Source organism: Papilio machaon, chromosome 4, assembly GCF_912999745.1.
Source record: "Papilio machaon chromosome 4, ilPapMach1.1, whole genome shotgun sequence".
NCBI classification, from domain to species: Eukaryota; Metazoa; Arthropoda; class Insecta; order Lepidoptera; family Papilionidae; genus Papilio; species Papilio machaon.
In genome coordinates, this window is record NC_059989.1 from 9928320 (window position 1) to 9945374 (window position 17055).

A 17055-nucleotide genomic window follows, 5' to 3' on the forward strand; every position below is an offset into this window, starting at 1 on the left:
TATCACAACATTTCACGAATCACGAATAATGTTCGACATTCAAAAGAGTCATTTACACGATGAACTTTGGTAAGTTCAAGCCACGCCTTTATGAGAGATCTCCTTATATTGGCGCGCAGGCGCAACCCTTTTGGACCATTCGAACTAGGAAGCCGCGTGTGACAATAACATTATCTCATTGAATCCCGGCCGGTCCGAACCACGCAATAAATCCCTTTCAGAACGACTACAATTGTACAAACATCTTTATATTCCCAGCCATCATATCCGATAAGTGTGTCGTAAGTTAGATGAATTAATGTACAAAGATACCTCGTAAAATGATTCTGAATATACTGCGTTGCGACTATTTCGACCTTAGCAATAAGGTATAAAAGTCCATTATCGCTTAGCACAATATGTGAATCGATTAGGATAAATTCCATCGATCCCTGTAATAAATATTTCACGCATATGTATTAATGAATTATTTTAAAGATGAGCTTTTACCGGATTTGAACGACAGCGACATCTTTTGATTTAAAATGAAAAATAGACAAGTGACAAGACATAGGTCTTTTTTCTTGAAAACTAAGATAAATTTAGTTATTTCAAGGAAACAAATGAGTTGAGTAAGTACATAGTATACAAAAATAATGTACATAAACTTTGAAATTATTGTAAAACAAAACGAAAGCCTTCCTCAACACAACATGTAGAAGTTTTTCTTATTTCTGTAATATACACAATGCGAATTCTAATTTCTAGTTGAGTGCACGTCTTTCAATACGAAAATCGAAAAATACGGACGTATTATCGACATCATCTGAAATTAAGTAGGCAACTAACAATAAAAAAATGAACAAACACACAGAAGGCATCAACGTTAATTTCCGCGTTCCCTCCCCCGCACCCACAGCACCAACAAAGCGGTCCAACGGCACCGCATCGAAGACAATGCCTCCTTTATACCAAGATTTGGTCTGAATGGATGTGGGTAATGAAAGAGCGGCCGATCAGCGCCAGATTACTTCGGCGCCCGATCACGACAGATTAAACAGGGTTTGTTGTTCCGATTAAAAACGCGTTTATTTCTATTTTATTGTTAGGAGAAGGTCCGTCGCGGTCGCGGCCAATTACACCGCGTCTTATAAAGATTGCTTACAGATTAACTCGCACTAGTACATACATCTGACTTTCATCGGATAGTGTCATCTAACTAAGACTAACCGTATGTTAGTTAAGATTTTAATGAAGAAAAAAAAACAGCCAGCAACATACTTTGAATTTAGAAAATGAATTTATTAACGATAAAGTTAGAGATTCTCAAACAACATATGCGAAGTAGGATTGCTGTCATATAGAGGGAATATATCAGCGCAAATTTATCGTCAAGACAATCCGTTCTCTTATAATATCGATCATGTAACAATCTCTAGTAAAATGGTCCGTACGTCGATAGCAATCTAATTGAAATAGGTCTAAATTATATCTCATAGGGCTCCGGTAAATCACTCGGCGAGCGGTGCACCAAGCGCAGCGGTAATTAACGATAAGACGCACCTCCGCTCTTCGCACAACGCACACCACAAGCGTAATAAGAGACTGCGTAAAGTTGGTTATACACTGAGAGAATTTAAGTATTATAATACTAATATAGATTACACATTTTAAAATAGATATACCAAATTGCATTTTTATGGTAAGTACAGTACAATGTTATTTAATAAAGAAAAACCTAATTCGCGTGTCTTTGTTACGTAGTAACTTTTAGAGTTTTGATGTTTATACAAATAATGCATTGCTTCGTTTAAAATTATGAAAATCGACTTCATTAAACAATTAATTACTATCCCATACTATTGATGATATCGTTCCTACTTTATGGTTTAATGATTTAATAAAAACCATAGCAGTCAACAGAAGCAAGCAACTGAAATGCCCGGTGTACCACCGGCTGTAACCCGAGTACAGATAATGTGCAGTGTTCTCGCTGCGTATGCGCATCCCGCGCGCTCTCGCGCCACTCACGGGACCGTTTACTCGCAATAAATTATATTGCGAAATCGCCGATAATCGTCCTCTATCAGAGATTTCATTACAAAACACTGTACTTATTAGGGAGTTAATATTACATGCTCGTGGTTTAGACCAAGTAATATCAGACCGGGAACAGATGCCCGAGAATTCATCGCGTACCGATGATTAGCAGAATAATAAGATTACATATGAATATTCTTGTGGCAAATAATAAATGAATGTTCAATCTACGACACATAGAAACTTCATTCATATATGTACTAATTTTTGATTTCAAAGCAGCGTTTTTATCTTTCCATTTCATTTAATACATATAAGTCTTTTTGATTCTATCACATTTTTAAAGTGTCAAGGTTATTTGATGAAGAAACATCAGTTTCTATCGATAAGTCTATAGTTCCATGATCAGACAGTGTTTATTGTTTGTGGAGAACGTTACATCTTGCAGCAGTAGTGGTGTGGTGGAGTGGCGGCGATGGCGTCTTTACGGTAAATGCGGTCCCGAGGAACCGGTCACCGCTGTACATGACGCGTAATGGCCTCGTAAATAACTTAGACAACGCACTGACGATGTAGCGTGAATATATTGAGGGCCGCATCTTGCGCCCTTCGCCTGACCGATATAGCGTCTGCGAGGAGGTACAGCGATATGCTACTCAGTGTGCTAAACGATTCGCCAGTAATTTATGCAACTATCACCGGAGTATTTTGCATTAAATATTGTAAATTAGTAATAAACCTACTTCCAGTGACAACTTTTGCGTTTATGCTAATGACAAATTTATTTGTTTTAGTATAAGTCTCTAACCGTTGCTTTCTGATACCAAAATCTTTGTATAAAACATATCGTCATCCCTGTCATAATCATGGACAATATGGAGATAACGATATGTTTTAAACGTGGATTTTTGGTCTCAGAAACCTACGGTTAGCCCTATCTCAAGTAGTAGCGTAACAATGACTGAAAAACAAATGACTTACGGGCTAGTAATTGTAAAGACAAATGGATCTCGTTTCGGGAGCGGTGTCTTTCCTTGTGGTAAATATTGTTAAAAGACGTTAGACAGGAGGAATAGGCCGCAACAAGTGGCCCTCCACAGGTGCCCCGCGACCGCCCCCGTCTGCGCCCCGCGCCCCTCCGCACCGACGTCTTGATTCCATTAGTCTCGTAGGGGAAGTAATCACACGAGACAGTGACTGGAGCGGGCGTCGCGATTGATCTGTTCCCAGTTCAATGGTAACTCAACGATGACGTCATTTAAAGCCAACTTACAGATTATAAATTGTACAATGAACAAGCAGATTAGGAACCGAATTTGGGGTTGTAAGAATTGTAAGTTGGTAACTTTTTCATATTGAATTTTATACATTTTATGACTCTACTAACACATCAGGATATGCCTAAACTGCCCAATAAACACATCAAAATCCATATACACAGTTTACTCTTTTCTAAACGGATAGCTGAGCTAACAATTTTAGTTCATACTTTACCTATTAGGTAAGTATTAGGTACTTCTGTCACACTGATCATTTGTAATCAGTGAACATCAAAGCACATCATCACAACGCCGGAGCAATACATCGTCCAGTGCAAATGACACGTCGACGCCGCGACGCCGCGACGCCGGGACACCGCATTACATCGACACTGAGTTATCTAGTTCGTGATAGTTCGCTTCAAACCGCGCGACCCGCACTTTGATCTCCACAGCACACAATTAACTAATCATCGATCGTTCCTAATGTGTGAATCCCATTGTCTTTGCTTTAGTAACAACCCTTATTGCAATATGATAAAGAAAATTTAGTACTTTGACTAAAAGGCGATAAAGGTTAATAGTTTAAACAGGATTAACACCATTTTGCATACTAAAATATAATAAATTCTATTCAACAAGCACATTAAATTAAAACAATTTCTTTTTGTCATTGTCAAGAACACACCTTGGTTAATACAAACAAAGTAAATGCTAGATAACACTAAGTTCTAAGTAAATGAACACGTGCATAACACCTGTCACGCCGAAGCACGCATCAATCCCGCCAATTAATTCACGAACGGGACAGCTCGGCGTGAACGCTAACTGCGCAGCGTGCAAACACGTTGTTACTTATATATAGACAAAAGAGAAACAGTATGAAAGTGACAAGAAGCTCGTAAATTAGTTTACAATGTAAATAGTTATTTAAAAATAATACTAGAAATAACTACAATAGTTTCACACAGACAATAACACAAAAAAATGTGTCGATTTATATTTGTATTGATAAAATTTATTTATTTTATTTATTTAAATAAATAAATAAAATTTAAGATCATAAATACTAAAGACATAGTGTGAAGTGAGTTAATAGAAAAGGGCTTGCGCTGCTGCGGTCGGCACAAAACCGACGTAGTCAACTTAAACTAAACGTCTTAGTGCACATTTGACGAGGTAAACACTAGTGAAAGCGCCCGACGTCTCTCGCCTCCCTTATTGATACAATTTATCAACTATCGAGCGGTTATGTAGTCGCAAGTTATTGCAATAGAGCGGAAAAATGTTCAGTTTAATTATAAGAATACGATCTCAAACGAAAAGGTAAAAAATACTTTGCTTTTTATTCAGTCCAGAAAACAGAGCAAATGGTTGTTGGCTAAATTGATCACCAGTATTCATCATCCCTCTAATATTGATTGTTTGATTGCTTTACCTACATAGATAGTATTTTGTTTTATTATTTGAGTGTTTATGCACCGATACATTATACAAGTTGTGTTTATCTGTAAGTGAAATTACATGTTGCCTGAAACCTGTTGTAATAGTGGCTAAAACTGATGTAAGAACACATGTAGGTACTTTTGTTGATGAACCAAATAAATAAATAGATCCCCAAAAATAAGGGTGTTGACGGTTGCATGTAGATTTTAAAGCATGAAGGTACTGAGTGTATCAATGAAATTTTGTTGGATAAATTGCATAATGATAAATATAAATTTTGGTAGCAATATTTTCTTTAATTAAATATTTTTATATGTAAAATTAGTTACAAACCAAGACAACGTACAAACACAATAAATATCTTATGACTTGTACCACGTGAAGTCACCGACTGGGGCGCGTTGTGACGTCGCGGCGAATTACAATCATAGAGCGCTACCTGCACCGCGGATTGCCACCGGGAGTAGGAGGTGAGGAAAGCATAGAGCAGACTGGTCGAGATAGATGGCTATTGGCTGCAGTTGCACTACTCATGTGGATACAACTTTCTAATAGAGCCTATATTAGTCTGTGTTCATTAAAAAATGTAAAGTTGCCTTAAATAATTAATTAATTGATTATAAGAATGATTCACATTAAGATGTACAATTGTTTTTTACAAAACTATGAAAGAAAATAAAAAAGATGAACTCAATTCATTATGTTTACGTATCAGGCACTAAGTCGTTAAATCTAAGCATAGAAATTTAAAAATATAACTTTTTGAAAGACAATAAAACCTTATTTTATAGAAACTCAATAAAGTTTGGGCAACAAAACATATTAAAGATATCTTCGCGGTTAACACGTTCTCTAATTTAAGCATCTTTTAAATTTAACAAAATATTTTTAAAGCGTTTCCTGGTAATTAATATGACGTATCACGTAAAATATAGCTCTACTGCATAAAAAATATAAATATAATGTGACCCATATTCCATTAATTTAACAACGAACAATTTAAAATAAAAAAAAAAAAACATTTCAAATTAAGTAGGTATATTAGAAAGAAATGTTTTTTTGGAATTTAAACTATAGCTTAAATAATTATCTGCCAATAATCAATGTAATAAATTCTAAAACATTCAAAGTGCTATTTTAGGGTCCCACGCCGCTGGTTATCAATCAGGGAGACTTAAAATGTCTCAGGTTGAGTAGACGAGAACATTAGCATCAACTGAACTACATAACAAATAACTGCCTAAAGCCCTCTCCTCGGATTTGAAGAACCACTAAGAACCAAAGGACATTTTTTTCTGCATCCGCCTATGGGCCAAAGGTTGACACTGCTCTTCGTTTTGTTCCACTGCCACTGTTAGAGTGTGTATATGTGCGTGTGTGTGTGTAAATATGTTTTTTTTTTAATGTTGGCAGCCCTACGCATAATGCGTAGTCATACTGAACGAGACGCAACTCATGGCTTCTCAATTTAATTTCATGTTTGTTTTTCTGAAATCAATTGATACTAAGTCAATTTCATCACTTAGAAAAATGTCAAATTAATTTAAATGTCACTTTTATCAAATCGTGTGGAAAAGTAAATTTATGTTTTTAATGGGTTTTGTGGCAAAGAAATCAAAGCAGTATTTTAAAATAGAATTTTAATATTGTAATAAATCTAGTGAATCATCGGAGAAGTGATTTTATCTACAGACATAATTAGAGAACTCATTTTATTCTGAAGCAAAATTGCGACTTGAATTTGAGTTACTATGACAGGTATAGATTGCGTTTTGTCACATGTTCAATGAAAATCTAATAGTAATCATGCATGTCTAATAAAATAAATTAAGCGAAACTTTTAAACACTTAATGTAGTAAAAATCTAGCTGCATGGAAATATATCTTTGGAATTAATATAGAGTTCAACCTGAGAGTGTTATCGTATTTTTTATTTGTGGATTGAAGTCTCACAAATGATAGTCTGCGGTTCACCAGAGCTCGTAAGCGTCACTCGTAACGTCAACGGTTCGCGTGCCCGGCGAGATGTTAAATAAAGATAAATTCCATCAGATATTTATTCGATTGTTTCTATTGCCATCTTCGAATCGGTAACTCACGTCAGCAATAACAATATATCGATGCGGAACAGTTATTGAATAGGGCATCGATAGCGATTCCGCCGTTCCTAGAATCGGGTTAAGCGAATAATCGAGCAAACTTTGTGGACTTCAACGAGACATAAACATTATAAAATATACCAACAATGTAGCCAACAATCCATAACTGTTGAGTATCTAAAGACTAGACTAGACTATATAAAGATAGATAAGATTTAGAGAAGTAACAGTTTGATGCATGAAAAGTTTTTTGACCATGATCATATCTGTAATAATCTTAGGTACCCTAGACGTATGTACCTCTTTCACAGTCCATACCTTGACCGCTAAGTTATTGGACTTTGGTATGTTCACATTAAACCTAGCGTTAACCACCTGCTGGTAACTATTTACTGGCTCTAAGCAAATTTAATAAGAGTTATAAGTTTGTTTACATAACAAATAGGGTTCAAAACGGATCTATGATTTAACATATAAGTAAGTATAGATAACTCTGTAGAAAATTTTTCGTTAGTCTTTGGTTTGTTGAAATTTTACTTACGAATATAAATACTTAGAATACTTCTTTATTTAGAAATTACATAATTAATACTTTGTTCTTTTAAGTTTTATGTTAATGTTTCGTACAAACTTGATCTTCAGTTTTAGAAAATAAAATACATTATACTAATATAAAAGCTAAAATAATATTTAATAGATCATTTCTAAAATCGATAGATGCAAATAAGATGAAACTGGCTACCACATATCTAATGGCCCACAATCGCCATCCGCTCAACTTAGCTGGTCACTTATAATATTTAAATAATTTACAGCGATATTTCGCTAGCGTTAATAAACATGTCACAGCTCGAATGTCGACAGTGTCGAGGCACTACCGGCCGTAGTCAATGTAAATACTTAATTCGGATGATAATCGCCTTGTACGAATATAATTCAGAGCTATTTAATGCGTCACTTCTCACTATTTGATAATTTTACATAACTCAGTTTTATGTTCCACTCGATTACAGTTTTAATTTAGCAAATATAATATTTGCATATTAATAAAAAAAGCTTTATAAGTAGCCTATGTGTTCTTCCAGGCTATGTTCTATATATAAATTTCATGGAGAACCGTTGAGCTGTACTAAAGATACCTACAAACAAACATCCATCTAAACATTCGCATCTATAATATTAGTAAGATAAGATAGTGCTATACCTTTATATGGTCGTATACTCTTTTGTATAACATTATATCGATTATAGATTAGGATCAAATACAAACTTGATGTAAGATACGTTGTTACGTTTTTTGGTAAGGAAACGTTAAGATACAAAGAACTAAGTGAGAAATACATGTTCCTGATGAAAGATGACAGATGATAGTAATTCTTAGAGCAGCAATGTTAAAAACAATAATTCTCATAAGCCAAACATACGTAAACTGTATGTAGTTTTTGGTAAAAATATAAATATATTACAATATAAGTAAGTAACGTGTTTACTATCTCAACTGACAAAACTTGAGATGTCGCCAAATTATCAGTTTAGCGTCTAATATACATATGTACGAAACTGAATAATTAAATAGACAAAATTAAGGTTTTAATATATTTAAAAATGGCGAATAAATAAATTAAGTTGCTCGTTTATTTATGTATTTGGTATGTTTGATAACGGTAGCGATGGACTTAGAGAACAGGAGTTGAAATATTTGGCGACGCGACATCCGTCCAGACGAAATGTGTGACCATTTAAATCATAAGTACCATACATGATTTAATTTTCGTTACTTTAATATTGCTATTTTATACCTAAATATCTATTTTAATATGGGCGATGAATTGAAACAGAAATTATAGAAATTTCCAAACTATATTCTGATTCCGTTTTATAAATTTTATACTAGCTATTACCCGCGACTCCATCCGCGCGGAATAAAAAAATAGAAAACGGGGTAAAAATTATCCTATGTCCGTTTCCTGGTTCTAAGCTACCCGCCCACCAATTTTCAGTCAAATCGATTCAGCCATTCTTGAGTTATAAATAGTGTAACTAACACGACTTTCTTTTATATATATAAGATTATTCGATATGTAATAAATAACTTTTTTATTTCTTATGACTTAATGTTGAGATAATGATTATAGACCTATCACCATCTTGTCAACAGTTACATATAGTCTTACTAACATTATGTAGATGGATGTTTGTTAGAAGGTTTCTACAGAACGGTTCAACAGATCTCGCTGACATTTATCACAGATATAGACTGTGTCTGGCACAGGTTACTCATTAAGTTTTTTTCAATCTGGCGCGGACGGAGTAACGGGCGACGGACGAAAGACACAATTTGACATACAATCTGTATGTCAAGGATTCCCAAACTAATATAAACTCTTTAATGACATTTTTGCTCATCTTTCTGTCGACTGTATGAATAATTTTGTTATTTAGCAAATAAGGATATCGTCGGTGGAATAAATAATATTTTTATCATTTTAAACATGCCAAGATATCCAGTCCGAGATGGTAAAGATAACAAAAATCTATTAAATACTAGATAACAAGGTACAAGATTTTTATGACCTATCATTAATTTCAATCAAGTATTTTTTTTAAATTTGCATTTTTCCCCAATTAATGCGCCAACTTATATGTCAGCAGTTTAAACAAGCGTCAGATAGATGGCGTTGTGAGAAGAAATTATTATTTTCTCGTTTTGAATAAATCAGTAAGTAACATATTATCTTAACCTATAAAATAAAGTATATAAAATATAAGTGAACACTTATTACGTGTAATTAATCCTTCCTAAGGCGAATCTTTGTCTGTCACTGTTTAGTCAAAATGTTCCTGACGAACGGGATCTGTCAAACTGCCGGATTTAACGAATCAATGTTAACCTTTACAGGTATTAATCGATATAAAAATTAAATCGTTTCGCAAACCGGAAATATATATCACTAATTAAATAAACCAAACCGAAGCTTCCGTTGTTGAGTCTGGTTTAAGTAACGTTTAGTTAATGGAGTGGTCACAGCGATCTGTCATACGGTTGATTTACGAATTTTGAAGCTGAAGCTACCGTGTGGTTTTAAACAAAATTTAAGAGATGCAATCTATAAAACGAGAATATATTTATTAGTAGCTATTGTTATTTAGAGTTATAGAAGCGGATGTGAGTGCGATGAATTGTGCTAAATCCGTGTAAAGGAGTGTAACCTCAGCGCCCTCACGACGAGACGCGTTAAACTATAAATTAACTTCAAGTATGAATTTATTAGTGTTGTAGCCACTTGATGCATAGTCGGATTAACTGATTTGAATGTAATTTAGCTAATAAATATAAACCCAGCGGCGTCGTTTGTCGACCGAATGAACGTTCTCAGAACAACTGTCGTTTGCCAAACGCAGGATAGATCGCGAAGGGAATTATGAAATGATCTAGCTCTTTGCTACTATTCAGTCATATTTCGTCACTTTAATTCATAAATCACATTTATTTTATAACGGCAACATTTATCAAGACAGTTTCAAATAGGCAATATATCGAGGTATGAAGGGATTGGGCTGCAGCCAATAATGTTATTAAATAGCAGAAGTTTATGTTGTTTACTGAGTTATGTCCCCTATGTACTTATAGGATAAAGCTAAGAACTTTGCTAACATATTATCTCATTGGTAATTATTAAATAAACGAATGTTCGCTGAATGAATCAAAAAAAGCAAAGAAACAAATATTACCAAATTGAGAATACACCTTGGTATACGAAAATAAATAATAAAATACAGTTATTGATAACTTTATTTAGCTGTCAGAAGCATTGTTAAAAAGATTCAAGCTAACCAGGGCAGTGTCGGGCCACACAGAATGCGAGTGGCCGGTTTACGAGCGAGCGCTATCCCGACAACTGTTTACGCGCTTTTATTGACAACTAAACGTACTTTATAGCCTCAAAGCGTCCTAAATCTATTTTATTAATGATTTAATGCCCATCCCGCGTGGCAATCGTCAGCTTTATTACGCTACAAAATAAGACAGAAGCAAAAAATCGAATCGCTTCCTGATGGTAAAACACGTTTATGAAATTAATTTACAATTTTAAAAATAAAAGAATCCACTGAGAAAATTTCTATTGGTCATCAATGTCTATTAACACGGTGCTATTGAAATTACAGAATATGGAAAATTACGACATGGTTTAATTATAATTAATAATTATTAAAGTACCTACGTGAAGTCAGTCAAAACAATATACCTACATAAAATACGTATGTCGGAGCAAACGAACAATGACAATGTAAGTCTAATAAAGTGCGGCAAGTGTATCGCCGCCCTTAATGAAAGTTGACCAAATCGCCTTGTAAAACTTTACGAGGGATAAAATCAGTTATAAAACTCTATGAAGCCGTAAATTCAGTGATCGGACGCAGCGTTTAAAAGACGGGAGCTATTCCGAAGTCCATAAATCTCGCATCGGCCGGCGCGGGGCCTATTCCGTCCGCGATCGTTAACATTAAAACGCTCTGTTTGTAAACACTTTTACGCAGATTCGACAGATTTTTTCCGTTTTTGACTTTTATTGACGCGACGATATTGACTTTTATTGGGGCCTCTTGTTATGCGATGAACCGGACCCTGTTGGAATTTCACGGTGAGTTAATATTGAATTGTTTATTAACAACAAAAAATGAACGTTAATTCACTTAAATAACAAAATTCACATTCTAAAAAATAAAAAGTAGTAACAGTAAAATTTGTATGACAAATCGAAAATCGATGTTGAGTTAAATAAATTAAATAACTATTTAAACAGCGACGTTAACACTTTAACATCGAAAGTATGAAAAACAAAGTGTGACAAAACTGTCAACCCTTGTATTGTCAATTACTGTCAGCTTTCAAACTGCCGAACTGAAGCGTAAGAAGCCCTAGAGAATAGACTGCGGCCAAAGAAATAATCTGAACGGCGATTCCGCCACAAACACATAAAGGATTGGCAATAAAACTTAAAGACGAGGAGCCACGCAGTCGCTCGTAAAAACAACAAAAGCGTTTTAACCCTTCGCTTTATTGGCGCTTCGGTTAGCTCGGTGACAATTGTTTTCTCACGTGTATAAAAAGACGTCATAAAAGTCGCCAGTTAACTCTCGGCTGGTAAACACTGGAATGATTTAGCCTCTGTGAATGGGATCTCTCTATAAAACATATGGCCCGTACAGAAACAAAGTGACCTAAATCCGAGTTTTTGTAACATTTTTTTCGTAAACATAATTGATTAATTCATTAATTAATTTACAGTATTAAGGAATTATAGATGCTCCAATCTTAATCGCAAATGAAATTTGCCAATCTCTTCAAAATCGAAATTAAACAATTTAGTTCCACAGTCATAAAGCTTACGTAACAAAAATTACTTGCAATGTTAAACCGTACATTGTCCCATTTGACGTCACATTGCTGTAGCGTGCACAATAAGAGAGAAAGTAGTGTAGTCCCCCGCAGTGGACAGGTCGGGGGCATGTAAATCAAAGCAGCATAAAGCAATAAATTAGCCTAAACTATGGCGGCGCACTTTTTATTGGTCCGCTGTGGGATATTGTTCCGGGGATGCGCTGATTTCCGACCGGCGGTATAACGTCACTACATGCAAAAACTACTCCATTTTAACCTACATCGATCAGTTAAGAGAAAACTGATATGCACTTCTGTAACAATAATAATAATTATTTAAAAAGATGCGTAAAAAATATCTTTACATCTGGAATCGCGTGTTGGTGTTATACGAGTAAGCCCTGGAATCTATTATCTATTCTTTAATTAGTAACTTTTCATACATAATTAATCACACGATAAATATTATGATTAATATTAATTAATATGATAATAACTGAAAAACAATGGCTTGGGAAGTGTTGAGAATGAGTTGCGAGTTAATAATCTCTTAGATGCATTATAGGCGCCGCGCGGGCGGAGTTGAGAACAGAGCGTCCAAATACTTACTAACTATCTTGAGTTTATATAGTGTTTGGCCACAAAATACGCTATCATTAAGTTGTGATTATTTTGTAATTTATATGTAACCGTTGATTGAATTTACATTTTTAAATTTAAAATACACTTTATCAAATAAACTGCATTTTAAAGTGAGATATAAACAATAATTCCTGCGCTTTACACACTTAATTATGATAGCAATTAGAATAGTCAAATACCAAGTTCTATTAATTCAAAACATGTTGAATTAAATAATCTAATAAAGTAAGCAAATTATTTTACTGTGTACGAATCGCATTCTTATGCTGATGATTGATAAATATGCAAATTTTATAAAACGACAATATTATAGACAACGTGAAAGACACAATTTAAAGACGTTCAGATAATTTAATTTGTATTTATAATAATTTGCAGAATATTTTAATAATTACCGGATTTAAATTTTATATTGACATTTACATCGTGTTTTAATTCCACCCAAATATGCACCAGGCTCTGCGCTCGCTCGTCTCGTGGCCCGCGCGCCGGCCCGCACTTCACACCCATTACAACTGACAAAAACGCGTATAATAGCATAAATAAATATTATTTATCGCTTCACGGTGGCTTAGTTCTGTACAAAAAGACCTATGAGTTATTACGCTGTATTACATTTGCGTTTTGTACAGAGCTTTTTTCTACGCTCGTAACTTAATATTTATTGCGAGGTTTAGTTGAATATTCAGAGTTGTCACGTCACGGTGCCGCTTTCAATTCGACCTCGCACTACCCCGCAACCCCCTTCATCCCCCTCTCAGCCCGCTCTATGCACTTTTATAACAATATTTCAATCCATTTTAATCCTTATGATGCTATAAAATAAAGCAAATACACAATAAAATGTGTACCGTCGAGTGAATAGATAATAACAGTTAAATTAAATGTACGATTTATTGTTACAAAATATATAAAGCATTAACATACTTTTTAAAGACGTTAAATATGTTGCCAGTTATTAGTCATAGGTAATTGAGATAACAGAATCGCGTGAGAACAAAAACCTGACACTTTAGTCATACAACGAGATACTTTGGCTTTAGAGCATATTGATACTAACAATATTATAATTGCTGCGGACCCGTGCGAATGTTTGTCTAACATATTAATATACGTCGAATAATTAATTAATTTATCTTTTCAGTCTCTACATTTCTTCGCTAAGTTTTTTTTATAAATTTTTATTTTTGCGTTCATTTAAATTTTCTCAAAAACACTTAACGCATGCTCTTCATAAAGTTAGAAAAAATATGGGAAAAGACTGGAAAAGAAAGGTATCTACTATTATATGAAGTACTATTATATTTAGTTCAAGTGTTGTGGTTATTGTTACCGTTTTCGTTGGTGCCGAGCCAGCGGTAGGAGGGCCGCGGCTGCTGCTTGGAGCGCATCTCTGCCGCGCCGCGCACACTAGCGCCGCCCGCCGCACGCGCCGCTGCCTCGCATCTGCAATCCACACAACACCTTTAATAATACATACATTAATTATTGAACACTTTATGCTGAAGCACAAATTCTTTAGATTTGGACACAGTGGCTTTTAGTTGCATAATTTTTTTCAGATCAATGTTTTTTACAATGAAATTGAATTAGGTTAAGTTTATTAAAAATAATTATAATAGTTATAATTTAGCTTAATGCAGTGTAATTATAAATATACTATGACGGTAATCACTCGCCGCTGCAAAAGACATAAAATACTTATTACGAAGCGTTTAAAATTTTAATTTTAATAGTGAGCCTACGTCTCTCATCATAAACAAAGTAATTCAGGACAGGTAATAACTAGAAACTACTTCTTGAAAACGATGAGTGTACCCGCAAGCGTCCCTAAAGTATATACATTAAAAATATTCTCGATAAATAAAAAAAAGTCAACCGTCATTAATATAAGACAAGACGCGACGATATGCCACTGACAATGTTATTGCTGCCGTCGATGCAAACGAATATGGATTTTATGGATATTAAAATAAAGCATATATCATATTCGCCGTGAAATGGTGCTGAATTGTTTTAAACAGAAAAATCTTGGAGCTCAAACGATATGTCACAGAATTTATGAGCGGCGAACGACGAGAGACGCCGGGTGACGTGTTCCGAGTGATTCGAATACGGCCTGTAATAAATTCCATATCAAAGGCACAATGTAGTAATGCGATACATTGACGTGCGATGCGGTGATAGGGGCCCGATTTATGACGAGTCCTGTTCCTCTCTCACGACCACCGCAAATGATTAATTCCTTCCTTTGGAGAGATTAAAACATATATGAGCCTGCTAAGGATTTAGGGACAAGAGCTTGTACTATTCATAAGGGAATAAAAATTAGTTTGCCAGATATTTAGCTTAATAAAGAATTTTTTGAAATGACGAAGACTTCCAAATCGACTAAGTAGACGTTTACTTTTTTTTCTAAGAGTATCAACAGAATAATCTTCATATTAAAAAAAAAAACTTGATACTAATTCACAATTGATATTGGATCACAGCAAGGTGCGCGCAGCCGGGGCGGCGAGCTGTGAGCGGATCTCGCTATCTTGATACGTTGTTTGGACATTTCACTGTCGTAATTATAAAAAGCTTTTAGTCGAATGAATGACTGAATTCATGTTCATCAATATATAAATATTTTTAAATCGTTCAATTTATTTAGTATTAATTACCGATTAAATTATGATTGACCTCCAATAATAACGTTTGGGACAAATACGAGCAATAAATGACTTCAAAAATTATTTCTAGTGTTTCTGTGATTTCAGAGTCTATAAGTCACGAAGTACCTATTATCAACTCGTTTGTTACATGTACAATTCTTTCAGTGGTTTGGAATAAGTAGTTCACAAGGAGTTGTCGCTATTAAGCCTATGCTTAGCTACACCGCTGTTCAGAGCTGTAGAAAGAAATAAACATTGACCAATGTGAAATCTTTCAGTTTTAAAACCACTTTAAACTATTTAATAGATTTCATGCATATCTAATTTTTGTTATTTTTAAAATCGATTGCAGTAAATAAAGTACGGTAACCCCGTTAAACATTGATAAGAAGTGTAGTGGAATAAGACCTTAAACTCGGAAAGTTTAAACATAGTTGTATTAAAATCTGACGTCTGGGAATTCGCTGGTGAGAAGTGTTTATGGGGTAGACAGCGTTGTGACTATGAGCTGCAAGTCTCGTCGAAGGCGACGTAGTGTGGCGAGGCGGCAGGTGCCCGCCGGCCGTATCGACTGTCAAAAACTTGTAAAATATCGCCGCAGCGCGCCCGCCGCGCCCGTCGCCCGGCCGCGGGCGTCGCGCGTCCCTCACAAAGATATCTCCAAGATTTATTCGGCCGTCTACAATGGAACGTTTTAATTCTTTTCATACGCGACAGATTTATGCACGGACAGATGCGGACGAAGCCAAGATAACGCTCTCTCGCCACCCTTTTGGGGCAAAAAACGCGGCGATGTCGATTTCTGGAACGCAGCTAATAGAAACTTTCAATAGTTCACCTTTCTTTGGAAGTCGCAAATCAGTTCGGTGACGGGGCCGTTAGAAATGTTCGTAAATAAATTTCCAACACACTGTCAGACTGTGTGAAAAGAAAATGTACTATGTTTAGATATACCTCTAGATTTCAATCATTGTTTATTTCTAAAATAGACAATGTAATGGCGATTAATGCTTTAACCGACCACGCTGTTAAAGTTTTCAAGATTCAAGAAAAAATATTTTGGAATTTAAGCTTTTTAGAACAAAAGGTTTCAGTAAAATGTAAACAAGTATCAATGGCCCGATTATCAGATTGTTTGCCGAACAACAACGCTTATTCATATTGTCCTATTATTACTAAAGGCTGGCTTAACATTGGTAACTTAAATAAACAGCTTTACATTGGTGACGTAGGTATTGTACTTCCTCAGTAACCGTTTTGTTTTTTGGATTTCTGTAAGTTTGTTGTCCCGCTGCTTCTTATTGTTTCCACGCTATTGTTATTTTATTTGTGCAATTTTTGTGCAAAATACATGTCATATTGAATAAGTGCTTTTGTACAGTCAGCAACACAAGTACTATGTCATATTTTAAATTAATTTTTAGTTAAATTTACATTACAATGAATTGTAATACGAGTAAAGTAAATTCTGTATCTGGTCGTTATTATAGTTTGGATGTTGCAAAGATGAAAACATTTTTAATTTTATTTAGTATTTTTTTTTTAAATAG

General features: G+C 34.8%; 1 protein-coding gene across 2 annotated transcripts in view; it reads right to left on the reverse strand.

Moving 5' to 3' along the window:
• The window catches only part of LOC106716297 (protein tiptop), a 219135-nt gene that overhangs the window by 141488 nt on the left and 60592 nt on the right, over positions 1–17055 (reverse strand). For both annotated transcript variants that reach the window (XM_014509793.2, XM_014509791.2), the window contains exon 3: positions 14182–14294. In XM_014509793.2, the coding sequence (XP_014365279.2) occupies positions 14182–14239 (58 nt within the window). In that variant the 5' untranslated portion in view covers positions 14240–14294. The remainder of the gene's footprint in view (positions 1–14181; positions 14295–17055) is intronic.